The sequence below is a fragment of the Chaetodon trifascialis genome, chromosome 1 (genome assembly GCF_039877785.1).
Source record: "Chaetodon trifascialis isolate fChaTrf1 chromosome 1, fChaTrf1.hap1, whole genome shotgun sequence".
Lineage (NCBI taxonomy): Eukaryota > Metazoa > Chordata > Actinopteri > Chaetodontiformes > Chaetodontidae > Chaetodon > Chaetodon trifascialis.
The window spans coordinates 6847791-6869931 of NC_092056.1; the positions used below are offsets into that span (position 1 = coordinate 6847791).

Here is a 22141-nt window from a genome sequence, read left to right on the forward strand (position 1 = left end):
CAGTGCTAATGCTTTACATATCAGTACAAAATCTTCAATTTGTTCCTGTATCTCATCTCCTCTTGTGAATGTCCTTTAGGCCTTCAGTCTGTTTTATACATTAAAGCTGCGGCTACCTGCTTTCTTTTTTATGTCTAGCTGTCTGTCTGTCTTCGTCTTTGTCTCTGCCTCTCTTTTTTCCCTTCTCTAAATTTCCCTCTCCTTTAGAGGGTCCTAAAACTCCTGTGGCTATTACAGCAAAGCTATAGTGACACAAGAGGCTCTCTTGTCAGATAGTATCTGGCTTTGGCACATTGAAACAGATTAAATAGCTTGCAGCAGCTATACGGATGTTATTTATATCACAAAACTCAATAGAAACAAGTCATGGCCATTGAATATTCCCCATTCATTCATATTTAGCTCCAGAGGTGATTATTACAACATTTCTCACCCCTGCAGTACACTTCAGCTCATCACCACACCACCACAAACTGCATCCTCCAAAATGATCATACAGTTGAATCAGCACCTCTCCAACATTATAACCTTTATTAAGATAGGGTTTATTGCAGCACTGTTGTATCAGACTCCATTAACTTTGGCTAGGCACACCTTATAAACTAGCCACTATCATACCTTTGTATTCTCCAAAGTAATTTCTGATATATTATAGTAAGAAGACAAAGAGGTTAGAAGAAGCAAGAAACACGATCAGTGACCAAGCCCACAGGATAGGGAAACTTATTTTGAAGAGAACATGAAGGCACACGGTAAAATTATAACCCAAGCTGTTAAACATCCACAACAGTTTGAGACCAACAACCCGGTTCAGCTTGTGCCAACTGTACTTGTGTACTTTTGAACACACATTGTTTTCTTATGCAATCATTGATTATCCAGGCTTGCGCCAGATGTTGGTAATCATTACACATATGTCAGCTTCTTTACAACTTGTTTGACTATCTGACTGCTCGAGTCTTTTTCCATCTCACCGGGCCTGTAGTCAACCAAAGAAAATCTTGGTTGACTGAAATTCCACCTATTGTTCAACCAATCAATTAGTTAATCTAGAGATAATGTGTCAGCACATTACACAGCTCTGGTGAGTGAGCAGAACTGATGGATTAAGAAGCACTTTTCTCCAACCAGAAGATGTCGGCCCTTGTTACCAGAATTCAGAAATTTCTTGAGTACAGATTGATCATAATCGAGGAATAGTGGCCATACCACCCACTTTGTATTCAAGTGGAATCGTCCCCAGAAGGCAATTGTCCCTTTAATAGTCACAATGCAAATGAAATTACTCAATTTTCAGAGCTTTCGTAGTTGAAATGCTGCTGTTTAGAGAGTAGAGGCACTGAGAAAGGAATGCACTATTTGAGTATCACTGCAGCTGCACTGGTGACACTGCAGCGGTCAATACCTGTCAACTATGCAGGCCATTGCAATGCCACTGCAGTGAGAGTCTGGGTGGTCCATATATTTCACTGAACAATAGCTGCCTGGTTGGGAGGCTTGATGAAGTGTCATGGAATCTTCTTATGTAATTTTATCCTACATCACACTCCCAGTCATGAGGCCGACAATGGCAGTGCTGTATACTGTGCAGTGTTTTCATTTCTTGCACGCTTAAACAATGTCAGCTCACATTTGACGCACTCTCTGTCATCAGTGCAGACGCCTAATGCTTTCTGATTTGTTTATTTCACGTGGTGTGGTGACGAGGTCGTACTGTGACGTCTTGTCCCAGTGATAAATGTGAAACAGAATACATATGAACATACACATTATGAATTTATCTTTGTGTGCATTGCACTGTAGGTAGAACTGTATGCTGCACTGAATGAGACAGCACTGAAGAGTTGAGTGAACATAAGAGAGCTACGAGTGGGGAGTGGGGCAACGAGTGAGAGCACATCCTCCACGGTGGATGATACAACCACCCACACTCACTCTCTGTCTTACACACACACACACACACACACACACACACACACACACACACACACACACACACACACACACACACACACACACACACACACACAGACATCCACATTGGAGTTCATTAGGGTCAAATTCAGCTCTGTATTCCGCCTATGGGCACTGATAGCCGTGTAAATATAGATAATAGTCTCTGCAGCACAAAATACTTTGTTTTTGCTTTCCATTCCTCATATGCCTTCTGTCCTACTGCACAGCTCTAATGTCCTTTACGTTCTCTTCAATACTGCTGTCCACAAGATACACAAAAACTATTTAACAAATATTTGAAGGGTAGTTGGTCATGGTGGTTCTCTGTTATGAACAAACTGAAGAGCTCGTGAGATCACATGAACTATACGTAATCCTCTTATAAAGGCTACAGTATATGGTCAAAGTGTCAGCTCTGAGCCACAGATAAAGCCTGGTATGTCAGCAGTTTGTTTGATGAGTTTGGCCAAAGCGATGCTTGCTTGAGTTGAATTGACTGCTGGAGAGATCAGGGTGCAGCTGGTGCAGGAAGAAAGCTGTTGGTGCTGCAGAAACTGGGTTCAGTTCAAAGGTCCTTCAGGCCCGGTCTTACTGTTTCTGTTTGTGTTCATAGGTGGGAAGTTTGGTAGAGGGTGTTCTTCGTGCTGCACAAGTGACTCCTAGAGGTTGGTCAGGGTGTCTTGCGGAAAGAATGGGATGTGGGGCGGGTTGTGCACGCAGGCCAGCTGTGGTGAGCTGGCAGGTGAAAAGAAACACCATGTTGATCACAGGAATCATTTTGCTGTCTTCATCCTCCTCAGACCAACAGAGGAGTTAGCAGCCATTCCGATGCCAAAGAAAAAGACAGAAAAGGAAATGAATTTTGGGTGGCAGTAATCTCAAATCAACCATTCTTTATAACTTGTATAGGCAGCGACATGACACTTCATCACTAGGTTTGATTTATACTGGAATTCATTTCACAGGACTATTATCTCATTCTTCCTTCAGATATTTTTCATCATGACTGAGAAACGTCAGTACAAATGTCAATCGGTCTTTATTTTTGGATAATTTGTTCATACAGTAATTCCAGCCGTCTGGATTTCCATTGCTGTCACTATGGGAACACAGTGGGTTTGCCTGTCTGTCTAAAAAGCAACCGTCTAACAACAGAGGCGTGAAAACAAAGAGCCTTTAGAAATTATTGGGCGTTAGAATTCATGCTACTCAAGTCATGTCAAACACAAACTGTATTCTCTGCTACTTTTAATACATTGTTTTTGACATTAATAAAACATATTGTACATAACAAATTACCCATTCATGCAGAATTCTAGAAAAGAAAAATGCTCGAGGCTTGAACTTTCCAAAGACAGTGTTCTGCACATTCCTTTCTCCAGTTTGATTAAGAAACTTCCTCAATCTCAAAACAAAACATTGCTTAAAGTGGACACGTTAATAATGCTGTGTTGGTTTCATGATAGGAAGGTCCATACACTTTAGATTAGAGGACAACAAAGTCATGTGCTCAGGGAAATCCTGTGAACACCACATTGCTGTGCGTAGACCTACTGTATGCACTTTCTCTGTGTGTTATTGTTTACTGGACGGATTCACCAGCTGAGAGCCATCTGCGTCTGCATTCCAGCCCCTTGCGTCTTCACCGTGGGTGCTGACAGCAGCTGAGAGGGTTTGCTGGGTCTATGCTGATGTGCCAGGTCATTTATTTATGTAAATGGTTTGTGGAAAGAAAAGAAGCAGAGGAGGAGAGTAATGCGTGGAGGAGGAGGAGATAACATGGTGGCAAAGAGAGGGTGAGGAAAACATGCAGAGATCTGATCAAAATGTAGCTCAGATCAAAGCATTGCAAATAAGACATGGATAATTTAAGTGTGCAGCAGTCTTCTCTCGTCTGTTTCCTTGCATTCCTCCACAACACGATGAGTAATGTGACAGCAGCAAGATCTGGAAGCTCAATTCTCTTAAATTCACACATGAAAAACAACTTATAGCCATTTAAAAAAAACAAACATTTTTATTAATGTTGGGTTCAGATTTAGATAATTGAGAAAGAAAGTTAAAGTTTAGGAAAGACTGTAGTCAGGTTAAAAAAGAAAAACCAAAATAACATTAAACAATATTTTGTCATTTAAGTTGAATAAAATGATTTCCTGTCATGTAAAAGGATTGTCAGTACTGCCCGTCCCACAGAGAATTAACACCCCATCCTGAGCTCTTGGCAGCTTTTAGCTTGTTGTTTTGCTTGGCCGTGTGGCTGGTGAAGAAAAGCCAAAGATTGTTTGACTGAATCTTGGATGAAACATAATCGGACTCACATTTGACAGGAGATGACAAAGTCGTCTCCAAAGGAATGCCCATGTTGTTCTGTTTCTGCTGGATGTGTAAGTGTGCAGTTTGCAAAAACATCTTGTCTAAGAAGGTATTTGAACCAGCACTGCAGTTAGTCATGACCCCCTATCCATCACCCTATACCTGCACTTTCCACCATGCTGTTTGCCGATACAGTCATGCCTCCTTTTTTCTGTATACAGGTGATGCATGTTACCTTTTTTTGAAATAATACTTAATTCACAACATTTCAAGAGACCAGGCTCACGATGTCACTTCTTATACAACTGTAGATACAATTATAAACACACTATTAGAAGATCAAAGATAACCTAAAATGAACTAGGAACATCTTTCACGTACATTAATTTGGTACTGTTAATGTTAAAAATGATCAGTTAAGTTGACCAGTACTCAGCCAGGGTCATGTAGACTAATTTAACAAACTGTTAGAAAGGTATTTTAGTTTCTGTAAGTTTCTCTGTATTCTTTGTGTTGGGCAAAGGAGGTAAGGGCTGTAGCCTGGCAGTGCTCCTGACAGTGAAGAATGGAAGCTGTGAATTCCCGAGCTTAGGGTAATAAAAACTAAACGACATTATTCCATAACGTAAGAGGAAAAAAGCTGGTGTGGTTTGGAGTGGAAAGGTGCTGATTTTGTCGCAAAGAAAGGCATGCAGAAATTAAGCAGGTCCTTGTGTCAGGGAGAGATAAAAGAGAAAGTTTAATGTTAATCATTACGTTAAGTTTAAAGATAAAGATTTACAACCCCCACACAACACCACCTTTATTTTTCTGCTGCTCCAGCAATGAATTTACTAGGCGAAGTCAGCATCCCTTTATTAGTAACCTTATGTCACTGTAAAACTGTAAATGGTCTAGACTGGAAAAAAATGTCTGTGGCCTCTCTCCACAGGGAGATAGTAAGAACATCCAAATGAACTCACCAGGAGAGTTAGCCATTTTCCAGAGCTGCAAATGGTATTAGCTACATGTACTGCACTTTTATAAGGCAGCAGCATTTCTGTCATTTGGACTGGGAAACAAACAAAACAAAAAACAATGGGAGGCCTAACTACTGCATGGACAGAGCCGTCCTGGGATTATTTCAGCTTCAAATTTCATAAAGCCATCCAGACTGATGACTGTGGGGTTTTTTTGCAGGATGCTCAGAAGTCTGGGAGTTGCTTGTTGGGATTTTCATCTTGGATTTGGTTTAAATTTGTGCTGTTTTATGAGTAATTAACTTCACTAACTTGAATCCTGCAATTAAGGCTATTTTTATATCTCATATATTGGAGGGGTGTACCATTCATGTAACATCTATTGATGTGGTCTGATATGAAGTTAATGTCCTAAATATAAATTTAATGATTGTTACATTTACAAGTATATTGGAGGCTTTGCAGTATAACCTGAGGTTCTGAGAGTATCTGAGTTTTTATGGTAAGGAGGTAGAAATTAAGGGTTTGTGTGTGTCATGTATTTATTTATTTATTTATTTATATATACACTGTAATTACATTGTTTAATTTTTGTCTCACTATCAATGTACATTGAAAAGAACTGAATATGTGGTTTGCATGTATGACAGAGTTTCATGTTTAACAAGATTAACTTTGCCTGTAAGCAATACCAGCACGCATACATGTTGCACTTTTTTCACTGTGTTTTTAGAGGACTTGTTATTGCTCTGATTCTTCACATTTTTTGCCATGCCATGCCTCTGATAATCAGCTATCCCAGTTTATACAGATGTCAGACGCTCTGTATAAGGCTGTCTGGGAAGAAAGTTTGAGTCAGTGTTCAAAAATGTACCTAGTGTAATGATGTTCAAAATTATTAATTTGAACATCACTGGAAAATACTCTTATTTCAAAGAACAACCTGGCAGATTACCAGAGGGGGACAACAACAGTGTATCCTACAGCTCAGCTCTAAATATGTGTCATCACTGTTCACGTAATCATTTCTGTGTCTTTGATCTGTTTGACAAGATTATTTCCTAGTCCATCTCAAATACTGTAATACACAAAAAAAATGGATACACAGACACACAAAAAGGAAAAGAGTGGTGCAGTTAATACAATAAGATAAAGTATGACTCTGGAAGTGAATAGATCCAACAGGGAGACGATGGTGCCAATAAAGAATCCCTTATGGAATAACAGCCAGAATTAAATATTTGTCTCCATAGAGGGTAGTGAAATGAGGTCTGTGTTTTACAACTGGTTTTTAAACTGGGACACAAAGGTCTACTGTACTGCAGAGGTCCAATCGACAGGCTGGCTATAAAGTGATCAATGCAACAGACTGGAAAGATGTGCGCGAGTGACCATATAATAGATATTCAGCATATTGCCAGAAAGCCAAACTCTGTCCTACCATGCTGGTGTATAAACTTTATAATAAACTTCTCCCAGAATGGAAAAAGAATTGCAGAATGTTTGGTTGCAGAATGACAGCAGCATCCGTGTTGCAGTCCTGGAGTTAGTGGTCTCTGGGTGATCTCATCAACACAGTGGCTCCTCTGAAATAGGTCAAATTCACAACACATTAACCTTCACCCACATATGGGAATACTGTCATTTCAAATGTGGCTTAACAAGCTCACACACGGGTGCAAAAGCGATTACTGTCGCCAGTTTCTCTCTCTTTGTGTGTGTGTGTGTGCGCGCGAGTGCACGCAAAAAGAAGATAAGCATGTTTTTTTTTTTTTTTCTTAATTGAAACCGAAAGCTCTACAAAACAATATGGAAGAGACACTTGAGAAATGATCCCAGATGTGCAGGAGTGCATGCGGTTGTGCATATCTCCACTCACAATCAACACCAGCTTGATATCTAACCTTCCCTTTATTGCCGATAAATAACCGAGGGCCATTACTACAGTTGTGGTTTGACCTGCTTACTTGTGTAGAGAAACCCATTAGAAGTCTTTCCACATGACCCCTGCTCAGAATAAATAGGAACATCTGGAGTTTCCCCGCCCCCACTTTAAAGCTGACAAAGGTGCCAAAATTGCTGCATTCAGTTTGTCTCCCACAGATTGGGCCTTGTTTGTATCCTCACTATGATAATAGACTCTGACATGCCTATCATTTCTGTTGAAGAACCACCAACAGGAGAAAAACATTTTGGCCAAATTAGCCAATATCCTGGTATGCTGTTTTTACTACTTTTTGTTGCTGTTCTCCTCTCTGGCTATTCTTTGGTGTGATTTCTCCTCCAGCATCAACACCGCACTACTCACCTTTTCCAAATTATAAATCCATTAATGATATTGAGTGTACTTAATGTGTCACTTATTTTCATTGACTGAACATTTGTGTATATCATGTCACATTAGTTATCACATCGCCCTGGGTAAGTGTATCAGACTAATAGCTCTATAATAGTTTTTCACTACTGGTATCTGGCATCTGCAGCTACTGCTTGTCAGTTAGTCTCTCCAGTACTTTGGTCCAGAGCAAAACATCTCAATAACTACTGGACAGACTAGCAAGACAGTTGCTGTATGTCACATTTAATGAGCACATTCATGGTCACAGAGAGATAAATATATTTATCTGTTACTGGAATTGTTTTAGTCCCATTGGAAAAGAACCTAAAAATAGAAAATTCACAACACTTTCATATTTTGGGATGTAAAGATCTTTTCAGCCACTAGAGACCGCTAGTGGGACTTTTGACTTTTTCTTGCATATGCTCCTTAATTTTTGTGTTATTTCAGTAGTTTCTTTCATAACATGTGAGTGTATGTTGCTACTTCAAATTCATTATATGTACAAACTTTTCTTGGCTTAGAAATATCCTGTTTGTTGGCCTATGTTATAATCAGGTATCTTATCAGTTAATAAGGTAATATGTCAAAATGAAAATATAGCATTTTCGGCGCCAAAATGACTACAGCAAATTGGGTTGAAGAATATAAGATCTTTCTTCTGCCGTTCCTTTTTGGATTAATTATCATATCCTTCTGTGTCTTTCCAAGCAGTATCACGTAAATGATGATAAAAGATCAGTATTCAAGCAGCACAAATCCTTGTTGCCAAGGTTCAGATGGTCACTGTCTCGAATGGAGAAGTCCTTGGCCAGGCAGATGGTCTGGCATCAAGGCTTGGCCACGTTCTCTGTCTAGGTTCGCTTTTTCACGCGCTCCATCCATCTAATCCTGTGAAAAGAGAGAGAGAGAGATAGTTAGAGGACATAGGAGAAAGACAAAGAGAGAGGAAGACAGACAGTCATAGATTGAGGAGATAGAGATACCAAAATCTGGTTGATGACACAGTGGAGCAGGATTTCCTGGCATATTGAGTCTTTGCGGTTCTGAACTTCAAAGCTCTGTCTGTTATCCAATTTGGATGAGCAAGTAGCTTTTCTCAGACTTGAAAAGCTGAGCAGTAAATATACTGTACGCTTTTGTGTGAGCATCAGATCGGACAATTTTAAGATATTAGACATGACTCAAAGTTTGATCCAGTGGATGGTTTGACTGGTGGTTTTAATGCAGATGAGAAACTGGTTGCTTGGTCAGTCTTTTCTATCTTTTCATGTTGTAGCCCGTGGTAAGCGTTTCTTTGTAGAATGTCGTTTTTACTGCGGACATTTTGATTGGTCGTGGTAAGAAAGCACAGGTGCCACAAATAACATTAATCATGCTTCTGTTGCATCCAAGTGTCCCAATGAGCCATGACAGATTGACGGGGTCCCAGCATCCACAACATCAGGATCCTGAAACTAAAGCAGCTGAATGGAATTCAGCCATCATTCATTTTTACCATTTACACCTGTGCTTTTCATACTGTCACATGTCAGAATGTCTTCCCTAACAAAGGTGCATTATGCACTTGGAAACTGCTCTGTTTTTGCATTGATTAACTGGCTGAAAGGGCCCTTTTGGCATATTGAATTAATTTTTCTCCAAAGTATTCCTTCTTTATGACTAAGATCATCTCTTTGTGTCTTCAGAAGATACTGTAGACTTGTGTGCGTGCCCTGTGTTCTGAAAAAACAGCTTAGCCACCTACACTTTGTTAACATGCTGTAAGCTGAAGTGTTATCAAGCACATCAGACAGAGCTGTACTTGACTCACTCAAGCTGATTTTGATGCCAGTCTCCGAGCAGTTTCTGGGTGCAGGATTTACGTGCGCCATCAGAAATCACCTTGAAGTTTTGAAATGCAATATCTTAACAGATCTGAAATCATAACTGGCTCGTCATTAATCATTCCACAGAGCTCGTTTCTTCAGCGATAGATCTCAGTAATCTGAGGAAAGTGCTCCATCTTCTGCCCCTGCATCTTCGGCTCGGTGCCATTTGGCCTTCTCACTTTGAGCCAGAGGGATTTCATTTCAGAATAGATGAGATTCATGCACGACTTTTGTTTGTGTTGCGTCTGAAAAGATTTGTAGGCTTTCTCCTAAAACAAACCATTAATTATGTATTATCTTTGCTCCACCACATAAAGAGTTCAAACTCAGGTTGTCTCTTCAAACTGCGACAGCGTGGAATGATCACGTTGGCTTTTGTTACCATCTTAAAAATAGACTTTTAGACTCTGTGAGAATTATTTATCTACAGGTATAAGGATGCAGGACATGACAGTTCACTGGCATCAAAAGAAGTTTTTCATTTCAAGGGCATTTGTCTGGATATTTGTCTGGATATTGTGCATAAAATGATAAAGCTTGAATGCTTCCTGAACGTTGATATTTTAAGCATTTTGAAAATGAAATATTGAAAATATCAATATTGCATGTGCGCGTGTGTGTGTGTGTGTGTGTGTGTGTGTGTGTGTGTGTGTGTGTGTGTGTGTGTGTGTGTGTGTGTGTGTGTGTGTGTGTGTGTGTGTGCAGAGAAGGCAGGTGGTCTGAGACAGGGGGAGTTAATCTCCATCTGGTAAGAGCCTCCTCTGCTCCTCCTTTCTGTCTGCATTTTTCCTTTGTTTCTTTAAATATTTCATCATTCTTTGTCCGCCCCATCCTTTCTTCCTGTCCTTTCTCTTCTTATCTTGTCTTCTCTTTCACCTTGAGTGCTTTATTCTCTCTTTTAGTCGGTGTCTGCCTCCCTTTATCACTGTTTGTCTTTTTTAACATGTCCTCTTTTGTTTCTCTGTCTTTCCTCCGGACTTCTCCTCCACCTTGAGTCTGCAACCCCCCTCTGTCATTCGGGGTGTGAGGCCCAGCTCGCATCATTATGCTCCAAAAAGCATGTGGCAGAAACCCCTTGGGGAAAAGGAGAGGCAAACACAGGGGATAATTAATTTAGACATTTCTTCTGGTTTTCAGTGACTGACTTCATAAGTGGAATAGGAAAAAATGTCACTGATTTGTGTTTCAATGTAAAATTGTGCGCATGTTAGACAGAAGGATGAAGAAAGAGACTCAAAACTAGAATTTTTGTGCATATCAGAATGTCTAGGAAATGAAAAACAAAGTATACTACATTATATATCCATAGTAATCATAATAACCTGGATGATAACACTGCTGTCAACAAACTCCTTTTACCATATGAGCCGATGGATGGATGGATTCTGGGACACCCACTCCTGTATGTACTTGTGCTCTGATAAGTGCCCTTCAGCTGGGTTTCCTGTCCTTGGCTAGTGAGCTCTTTGCACCATTACCGCTGCTTAATGGGGCCCGCTTAAGGCCCAAGAGCTGCCATTAGCTGAGCTTCTGCATCTCCCGTCATTATCACCTAGAAATACACTATCATCATGAACACACACTTCAAAACTGGCTCCTGTTTCACCATGCTCCTGTTAATGGCACAAGGACTGGATAAAGAGTAATCTGTCATATAACTTTGTCTACTTTGCTCATGACAAATGTCAACATCAGTCCATGGGGTTCATCCTCTGGGGACCACAAATTTCTGACTGACTGACAGACAGACCAGCATTACATAAGGAGTGTACAGGTCACAAATGGAGCTAAGTATACTTTTAAGTAATACAACAAATACATCACTGACAAGCTGAATCTACAGCTGATTGACTTTTTTGATTATGTCAATCACCAAATGAAGCACCTTTACAAAAATGAAACTAACCTCTGAAGCCTCTCTCTGTGCTGTCAGTAGTTTAGAACCAGTAATATGAGGCTTCATTCACTGATATCTCTAGCCTGCATAATGTGCTGTGCAGCATACAGTAAAACGGTCACACTTGCAGTACCCCGCTGACTTTAAGGGCATTATGTATATGTCCAGTTTAAAGACGCAGGAATGCAGAGGTATGCTACAGTTTGCAGACGTGGAGTTCACGCAGCACCACCACCACCTGCCCTCACTGTAATTGGAGCTTTTTTGCCTTTTTTGTGTGTATTTTTAATTTTTTGAGAAACTTCAGAAATACTGTAATAGACATTAACAGGCCCCATAATGGAGACTGAGTGAGTTCCAAGAACTCCTTTGACCCCTGTTTTCAACTGATTGAAATTAATGCTCAGGCTCAAATAAAAGATTACCTCTCCAACATTCCTGAACTGGCCATCTGGAAAATCCAGCGAAAATCCAGATGGACTGATTCGCTCTGGGCTGCTGGTGCAGGTGTGTTAAATCTATTCTGTTCTGTTTTATTTAATTCCTTTGGCCACTTGCTCACAGTTGCTATCACCTGCAGTGTTGGCTTTGCTTTACATTGAATCCTGCTGTTTCCAACACATCCTATTATCTAAATGACTGAATAGCTGGATTGCCAATGACTCCCAAAATGACATATGTCACTATTGGAGAGTACCAGCAAGAAGACATTACAACGAGGGTCCGCCTCTGTCATACCTTCATCCTCACGTTGTTGACATTGTGAAACGGTTGCACTTTGCATTGGTCTAGGCATCAAACTACTATGTTCAGTTTAGGAAAAGACTGTGGCTTAAATTGAGTGCATTGCTGTTATGTAGGTGATGTAACTTAAAATGGGTCAGTGTTGATTTTCAATGTCACACAGGACACAAACTGCAGCCTCCTGGGTGAAAGCCCTGTTTGTTTGAACCATCCATCCACCCACCCCACCTTCCTCCACACTTCCTCATACATCACCTGACTTTCTCCTTTGCTCATGTCATAATTACCACAGCCATTAGAGGGTGCTGCCTGCAGTAAACATAAATATGAGTCGTGATAAAATATTTTTCTGGTGAGGACGAGCTCGTTGTTTCACTAGTATGCATCAGTTTCAGCTTATTTTATGTGAAGTAAGATTTGGTCTGTAAGTATTCTAGTCTATCGTCTGATGGACGAGAAGTGAGGTGCCAACTTCTACCTTTTTGACTGCTCTTATGTTTGTTATGACTTCTAACAGCTGCCATTCATTGTTGCCAGCTGTAGGCTTTAACCCCACTTGCTTAATGCTTTTCTAATAGAGAGCTAAAGTCATGAAGTCCTGTCCAGGCTAGCCTCTGTTCCAAAATCCTCTGCAGCAGATCCTATTAAAAATCAAAACCATCATGATTTGAACAAACAATGACTTGTGAGGACAGAGAAAACTACAGCACCTATAAATATTTCTAAGCACTGCATAGTAATATTTAATAATGAAATAAACTTCAATTGTAAACTTGTAAGAAAATGTGACTTATCTGCATGCAGTACAGTTATGGTCAACAATGCAGCTCTGAAGAGGATTAAGACCAACCAGTGATGCAGACTGACAGCTGATAGCTTGTAAAAAGCAAATACTTTGCTCTAATAATCCCCAACTACACAGTAGACAACAGCCTTTTATAACCACAACTGTCCCATCAGGCATTGCCATTGCTGTGTGGAAAACTCTCCCAGCGCTTTCAGCCAAGCTGTGACATTTCCTGTGCAAATGAGGAATAGAGCTCCCACTTCACACTGAGAGTATAGTTGCCCCCCCCCCCCCCAAAAAAACCTCTTTTTGTGATATTTACTCCTTGCAGAGAGGGGAAGTCATCATAAATGACTGTACAGTGTCACTGCCAAGGGAGAGGAGGAGGAACTGAGCATGACAGGAGGTTTGACAGGGCTACACTATGTCTGAGCGACAAGACATGCAGTCGCCCTGTGGATTTCCCTTTTGTATCTACTGAATGTGAGCTCAGATGGCCCTACTTCCTTACTTGGCGACAACATTGAGGAAATCTTGATTGGAATAGTTTAACCCTTGGATTTGATTTGCTGCTGTTTGAATGGCCTTTTATGGTTCATAACGAGTCTGTATGCTGCCATTGACTGTGCGTAGTTCCAAAAGAGAGTGGGCGTTTTGACTGCAGCTGGGATGATGAAAGAGTACAGCCAAGAGATGCTGGTAATAACTGTTTAAATGTGGATTTTCAGGCAGTTCAACAACTGGTTTTGTATTTTGGTCAGGGTTTTTAACTCAGAAACAAAGATCTGCTGCTTTTGGGATATTGGTAAGAGAGTTAAGAACTAAAAGAGAGAGGAGGACAGAGAAAGGCTGAGTGTGCACAGAGCAGCAGCAGTGCCTTAAAGCAAGATGTAAAAAAAATCAATAAACACACTCTGCTCTCTGGAGTGGTCCGCCTTAGAGCTATGAACGCCACACTAAATGTATACTGGTGCAAACAGACAACACATGGTCACATATGGCTGAGGCACGGAAACGTAATGAAGGCAAAAGACATGTACAGTATATTACACACACACACACACACACACACACACACACACACACACACGTACATGCACACTAAGCTAAGAGGCCAAGGCAAAGCTCCTTCACAGTGAACCTGCAGGGCTCCACCCACATTTCAAACACACAGACAGTCATCAGGGGATGCAGTTTTCACTATCACACCTGCCTCCATCGATCGAACTGAGCAGGGCTCGTTTCAGCGACTGTTTATAGTGAAAGAGACTTCAGGGTTCGTCAGTGAGGAACAGGCAGTGATTTAGGAGCTGGACTCATTCACACGATTATCTCCAGTATCATTAAATCTTTAGATTTGCATTTGAATTGGAATGCAAAAGACATTTTTAGGATTTACAGCTTCCCTAATATTATTTTGTGAATTGAAAAAAGTCACATATTCATGGCAAGGAGGCCTAGTCAATGTTTATTTATAACATGTTATTATTGTTCCTAATGGAGTCATCTAGTTAAATCGAGTGAAGTCATGCAGTTAAATAGGAACAAACACCGATACTCAAATTAACTTCAGCTGTTTCAAGTGTTGCTTCCACCTTGTTTCTTCCACCAAACCATGGTGATGTAATGATTGTAATATGTGGATCAAAGAATTTAATACATAAAGCATAAATCAAACTTAAATCACACACAGCTCCAGTGTTACAGTAACTACAATAGAAATGGCTAAAACAGACTTTAACACTGAACAGCATTATGCTCATGTCTAAAGACTTTTGCACACTAAAGTTTCATTAACAGGTTCATACATTGTTAGTAATGCTTTATTGGTAAGTAGATTATTGGTCATAAAAACTATTTGTCTCACGCTGAACAAAATGTGAAAACAAAGTACAAAATGTGAATGTTTTACCTCCCCTCACAATGCATATTTATTATAGTTTCAGTTGATTAGCAGCTAAATTTATACCATTAAATCTCAGCTTTCATATCCACTTATTTTCCATAAACAATTTTTATCTTCTCATTTCATGACACCAAAAATGAAAACTGAGTCACAGGTAAGATAATGAATGTCTGAATGTAGCTACTATGTTTGCATAAAATACAGACACAGGAGAGTTAGAGAGTATTTTTTTGTTAGCTTTGATACAACTGAATGTTGTACAACGCCTTATTGGAAATATGTCTTCCATATTTCTTGCCTAAAAGTGTTTCAAAAGGCAAAAGTATGGCAGTTTTTACTGCATCATAGTAATTCAGAAAATGTTAGTTGGCACTCCTGCAATTGCCAAGTAGGTCCACAGTTGCAGCTATTCCTTCCTGGGGTTTACCTGTTTCAGAAGGTTTCATACCTGTGGAGTGATGGATTAGAGAATAAGAAGGTAGAGAGAGATTAAAAGAGGGGAGGATGGAGGGAGTGAAGAGCTGCTGGTGGTGCTGGGAGTCAGCCAGAATGGCCTTGTGATTCCAAACTACCAGTATGTGGGAGAGGAAAGAGGATGAATGGCCACTGCTCTCACACTGCTGCTCTGCCTGGTCCGGAGAATGAACTGTGGTAGAGACGGAGGGCTGACTGAGTGGCAGGATGGGAGAGAAGACGGTAAGAGGAGGAAGGGGGAGTGCCAACCCTCCAGCTATCAGTACCAGTAGGAGGAGAAGAGTGAGTTTAAAGGGGAGGGGGGAGAAAAACATGAGAGAGAAGGAGGTATAGCAGACACAGGCTGCCTGCTTGGATTTGAAGGGGAAGGAAGGAAGACAGGGGATCCTGGCGGCTCGCTTAGTAAAGGAGGGTGGATGTTTGGAGTTTGAGAAGGTGCAGCAACACTGTGACTGTAGTGTCGCTGTAAGGACACTGGTAAGGTAAGGTGGCATTTTGAATAAGGTGATTAGTGTGGTATCCAGATATGTTATTCTGTTAAACACGAAGGGGGATTTTACTTGAATCCAACTTGACATAAACAATTTTATGGTGAAAATATGAAAAGAAAAGAAAAAACTCTGCAAAGTTAAGAAGGCCTCATGCTGTTTGACCCCAGAGGGAATCATCTCAACACGCAAGTCTTGTGATCTGTTGATGGATACAAAGTCATTTCTTCTCTGAACTGTGTTTTTGTGTGCGTGCACGACACTGCTCGTGTGTTTGTGTGTGCATGCTTGCACATTCTCATGCTGCAAACCCTCGTGAGATAAGAAAGACACAAACACACACAAACATCCTCTCTGTGCCATACCCGGTGACCAATGAATGAGCATCCTTGTGGAGAGAGCTCAAAGCAGACGAGTCTCCTCTCTCCCTCTCCTCTAATCGTCCCTCAGGCCGCTCTCTGCTGCTCTTCTGTTCTACATTAATTCTTTAACAAGCTGCCATTATGCTGCTCATACAGACATGAGATCAGAGCAGTCGATCTGGGTTTGAGTAGCGTGAGGGTGAGACATTTGTATGCTACATATTACCAGCTCACAGTGGAATCATGTATGTAGGACTGAAAATAATTAAAGTTATTTTCATTATCACTTGACAGCCAAGAGCCTGGAGTGATGTCTTGTTTTTATCTGACCATCAGCCTGAAACCTAAAGTTACTCAGTTTAAAATTATATAAAACAGAGAGAAGCAGTGGGGGAGGAAGTAATCAGATCATTTACTTAAGAAAAAGTAGTAATACCTCTGTAAATATACTCCATTACAGAAGCAGTAAAATATACTTGAATTAAATGAAATTGTTATGGCTACTTTTATTATTACTGATGCATTAAGCATGTAAGCAGGATTTGGTTGCTGTCAAGATGGAGATATTTAAAAAACTGATTTATTCTAGAGATTTTTTTCCTATTTAGAGCATATTTTTCTTGCCTGTGAGAGTTTGACCTTTACATATTGGACCAGCATGCACCTGGAAGGTATTTTACCAGAGCAAGAGAAGCAGAAGGAGCCATTTCTTTGTTCTTTGTTTGCTTGCTATAGGGGAAATAAACCCCAAGAAAGCATCTGTATTACCAGTTGACTTCTTTTGCCTGCTTACATTTCATTCATATGGTGCGTCACTCGTCTTTTGGTTTTCAGTTTGTGGACAAATCGCAACAACAGGCAGTTATATCTGTTACAATACATTGTATTTTATGAACTCATCGTATGTTTTGTATGTTGTAGCTGTTAGAGAAATGTGGTAGAGTTACAGGAACAATATTCATCTTTGAAATGTAATTGAGTAGAAGTGTAAAGCAGCAGTTGATTATTTTTGATCACTTAAATAATAAAGTAATGTTTCAGCACCATATGTAAAATTTAAATACACGAAAAACTGCTTTGACACTGTGCTTCATACACTGTAGCAGTGGTCCTGTATTACTGCTGCAGGCTCAGTGTGTCACATTTGAGGTGAGGGTGAAGTGATCACCCACACTACTGTAGCCTGCTGGATTCCATTTCTCCCGTCTGGTTTGAGACGGAAAGGGACAGGGAAAGACAATGGCAGCAGCATGGTCTGAGGATGTTTCTATTTGCATGTATGCACCACTCCCACAGTTCCCCTCCACATCCCAAGAACAATGCTGAATAGAGGATTGCCTGATGTCATCCGGCATTGCTGCTACTGATCTGAGAACAGCCATAAATCCTCTCCCCTCAGTTCCTGTTGTGAAGTGATATGATCCATCAGTAGCGTCACTGGAATTCATTCTCATAAACAGATCCGGTTTCAGAGAATTTCTCGAAATGTAGCTATATTCATTAACAAGAAGCTTCTCTCGCGGTGGGACAAAGGGCATTTGACGTCCGCTTCCTGAGTCTGGGTCAACTTTTGAGTCCTCACGCCAAAAAAATCAAGAGCTCCGTCAATGCGTTCTTGTGGTGGGGAGACAAACAAAAGAAGTGTCTTGAGTTGAGCGTAACCACTTCTCTTTTGTTGTGTGTAGTGGCTGCAAACAAAGGCTGCGTCTCTGTTGTATAAGACCCATATGAACCAAAATAAAGTGACAAACAACAGGACGCATTGTAATCGCTTGTGTATGACAGAGATGAATCATTTTGGTTTTTACAGCTGTGTTGTGTGTGTTCAAGTTATGTGGAAGAAATGTCTTTACTATTGCTTCTCCTTCTTGACACATTAATCACTGGCTCTATGGCAACGTGAAATAGTGTCACAACCATTTTCACTCAGTTTTCACCCTTCGAAAGTCTCACACCCATGACCAATTTGGATGATTTCCCACAACTGCATGTGTGACTGTTATCATGTCTGCACAGATGGGACAGTCCACCCTGCAACTGTGGGTTTGGTAGATGAGAATTCGATTAGGCTTCGCTGATTCTTCCTTTCTTCCTGTGTAATCACCATCATGTCAAGTTTCAAATGATAATTAAAAGATAAAGATAAATTCTCTTACAGTGTAATATAATTGGTTTGATGATATTACAATACTACCTCGGCTATTCCGTCATTGCATGGCTCTTCTATTCTGCTTATGTGCAACATCAAATCCAAAAACCAAACAAAAGCAAGGTTGTCATGAGTTTAAGCATGTAGTTTAACCACAATGAATTCAATGCACAAAATATTTTTCTGGACAGTAAATCTAGGTTAAAGCTCTTATCCTTTATTGATTTTACAAAGGAAAGCTATATGCTGTGTGTACTTTAAAGGAGTAGATTATAAATAAATGGTTTGGGGCTGTTGGTCGGACAAAACAAGCAATACATCCGCCTGGCCTGTTTTCTGACAGTTTATTGAAAGACGTTTTAAATATTCACATTCATTGATAATAATCTGTCAAAGTAATTATTTGTTTTCCTCAGATGTCATGGCGCCCGACCTACCGAAGCTCCAAGTTTCGAAATGTCTACGGAAAAGTGGCCAACCGGGAGAACTGCTTCGACGGTATCCCCATCACCAAGAACGTCCATGACAACCACTTCTGTGCCGTCAACTCCAAGTTCATGGCGGTGGTCACCGAGAGTTCTGGCGGGGGCTCTTTCATTGTTATACCTGTATCCCAGGTAACTGGTGCAGTTACACTTGATTTGCTGTTGTTGTTATGGCAACCAATGTGAAAAACAGTGATTCTCTGAAGGTTATTTTTCCACTTTGATTCCACCTCAGCATCAGAGATGAATGATGCTCTCTTATTGTGTCTTAAAATGCTCAGTTGATGTTCGTTCTGAAAATAATGCATCAAGTTTGTCAGAGAGGCATTTGGGCTCAAAATTTACTGTCAAGTGTTAAGTTAACAATCATAGCAGGAGTGACTGCCTGTGAGTCGAAGCATTTAGGATGTGGATTATACTGTACATTTGTTTAGGGTTTACACCAGATTATTGTGGTTTCAGCTTCTTCACAGCACAGTAAGATCTGAAGTTGGAAAACTTGCACACATTCAGCACAGACCCTGCCTGCTATTGCAGAGCATTCCACCCTCAAATCCTCAAGCCAGAATTTAAAAAGTTGTAGCAGGGTAGAACTGCCAATAGGACCACATAAAGGCATACTGGTATTGCCCATAAACAAGACAAAAGGGCACTGTTGCAATGGAAAGTGTGAAATTCTTTTAGTTATTATAGGAAAATGCAATGTGTTTCTTCACATTCAGTTTTACATCTGCAGCTGGATTATTCACAGCAGTGCTGCAGATGTTATTATGGAAGATAATCTTTATTGTTGCACATTTTAGAGATAATGTACATATCGTGACAAATCGACTTATGTGGAAAGTTATTTTTCCAAGAACTGACAATGTGTGTGCTCACATTTTAGTGTAGTGGTGATATTGGGCTTCGTGTGAAGAGTGTAGAGCTGTTACTGTATGAATTGAGCTGCTCATGTCTTCAGCAACACAAGCGTTTCCCCCTTCCTATCTCTGTCTTACGAACAGTACAGATATGAGTGTTGTCTTTCTATAAGGCTACAGTGTAGACTGCATCTCACCCCACTCTGTAGGTGACAGTGTAGGTCTGACAGACCATTAAATGCTTTGCCTCTTTAAGAGAGACTCTGCCAGGTGCTTGAAAAGCTCTCGGCTGCCAAGCGGAGTCGAGTCAAGCTGTTATCAGACTGAAGATGTAGTCAGTCAGCTGAGCAGTTCTACTGTCTGAAGCGGGGAGACCTCAGCTACATTTTGCTGCACATCATCATGACCGATGGTTTTAAGTCATGGAAAAAGACAGAGTACTGGCTGTGTGTGTGCGCTGCCATTTAGGTTAAAGTTGATATATTCCCTTTAGGTCTAACAGTGCGTCTTACTGTCATATCAGTAGACTCAGTCAGCTGTAGCCACATTTTATCTGTTTACATGCAGAGCATCAGAGTGCAAACTAAGGGCTCGTGATATCACTTCATACAGTCATTCATAAATATATTTCAGAAAAGGTGTTTCTCATTCTGTCTACCTCCACTGCTGAACTGTGCCTTTAAAAACTGGGGAGGCTACAGGTAATACTAGGCAGCTATGATGCAGCACTATTTGTTTATGACACTCTTTGTTTTGAGTTTCAAAGCATCGCATAATGAAAGTAACACTTGCTGGCATCATGTTGATTTACAATATAAAGGCTTGATTGCATCAATAGAAAGAGGAGGTCATATTGGCCTCTTTCACATGTGACTTCAGTGTGGCTTACTTGTAGCTCCAGTAATAACTTCAGTTATATACAGTAGTATAGTACAATTTGATAAAAGAAGATTCACAGAGGAAGATATGAATAGATATGTGTCAATTTAAGATGTACTGAAGAAATGAGATGAGTTGTTTTCAGTCAGTCCAGGCAAGACGAGGAAAGTCTTATGAGTCAGAAAATTCACAGACGGTGAATGTCCAAAAAATATCATATATTACTAATTAATACTTAGATTTCCAAGTTTATTTCTGATATAAAAAGATCATTCTCTGGATCATCTGTGGTTTGATGAGTTGAACTGAGGACTCACTTATGTGTTGTACCATATTCTCAAGTAACTAAGAGCTCTTGAAGCAAAGCTCATATTTTAGTTTTCATGCTGTATAATGACTCTATCCGTGACCATAACTTGACTGATTTCCTCCTTGTCAAAGTATTGCACCTCAAGCATTTCATCTGGTTTCTGCTGAGTTGACGCTTCAGCGGCAGCAGCAGCACAGATGACAGTTTCTGTGGGATGATGGCTGCTGTTTCATGCTCTGGTCAGAACAACAATCAGCAGACTGAAGCCAACCCTTGTATAAGACAGTTAACCTCAGATGCATATTTTTGGTTGTTATTATTAGGTGACCTGATATTGGATGAGGCTCCCAACTAGTTGAACTGACAAATCAATGCATGGGGTTCAATCTGAATGAGAAGGAATCATGGTATGCAGAGTGATGTCTCCAGTCACTCTTCATTCAAAATCAATAGACGTCATCATCAGAAGCAGTCTGTGGAGGGCCATGTGCATGAGATCACTCAGAACAGGTAGAGAAATGACAGAAAGGCAGTTTGAGCTGTGAACTGAGATAAGAAAAGCACTGAAGGAAATCAGAAATCCCCCTTCAGGTTTTCCGTCTTTAAAGAAGGCACCCTTCTAAATGAGCCCCCCCTGCTCAATTAAAAACACAAGCTAATCTGCGGTGGCTTTGGCGAGGTGTGAACATGGCAGACATATTACAATGACAGCCGGCGAGACGGCCATATGGTTGCCCCAAGACAGCACCATTAGCAAGTGGAGGGACCACCGCTGGCACCACCTGGCACACAGACCAGCCCAGAAACTGACACTTAAGGTCATAGACACCTCCTCATCACCTCAGACAAAGAGAGTGCAGTGGGTGTGGTGCTTCATCTCCACTACTACTAGTAATATACTACTACTACTGCTACCTCCGTACCATACTGTTATCACTGTGTCTGTGTACAATTGAATCAATCTGTCGGTCAACAGAAAAGGAATCTGCAGCAAATTTGATAATTGTTGGTTGGGCAAAACCAACAAATTGTAGGTGTCATCTTGGGCTGTATAATATTGTGATGGCCATTTTTTTTTTTTACAGTTTTCTGATATTTTATAGACTGTTTTTCAAGAAAACAATCAGCAGATCAATCATGTATGATAGATGCATAGATGCTTATTCTGAACTGAGTGTAATTTAAAGTGTACATGTTTTAGTGGCATATGTAGAAAGGGGATTTCCAATATGTTGTGCACAATGCTCATAGTCATGAATAAGGATGTTATTTTGCTACAGTATATAATGACCCTATAGTATTACTGTGAGCTCATATAAACAAGGCTTGACTGCAGACTGAAACACATGGCACCAGCGAGCCA

The 22141-nt window shown here is 40.5% G+C and overlaps 1 protein-coding gene across 2 annotated transcripts in view; it reads left to right on the plus strand.

The window, feature by feature from the left end:
* Positions 1-22141, plus strand: part of coro2ba (coronin, actin binding protein, 2Ba) — a 44564-nt gene that overhangs the window by 8611 nt on the left and 13812 nt on the right. The window contains exons 1-2 of one of the 2 annotated variants that reach the window (XM_070969763.1): positions 15377-15727; positions 18661-18861. In XM_070969763.1, coding sequence (XP_070825864.1) covers positions 18661-18861 — 201 coding nt within the window. In that variant the 5' untranslated portion in view covers positions 15377-15727. Of the gene's footprint in view, positions 1-15376; positions 15728-18660; positions 18862-22141 lie in introns of those variants that run through there. The other variant, XM_070969756.1, reaches the window with a different exon arrangement.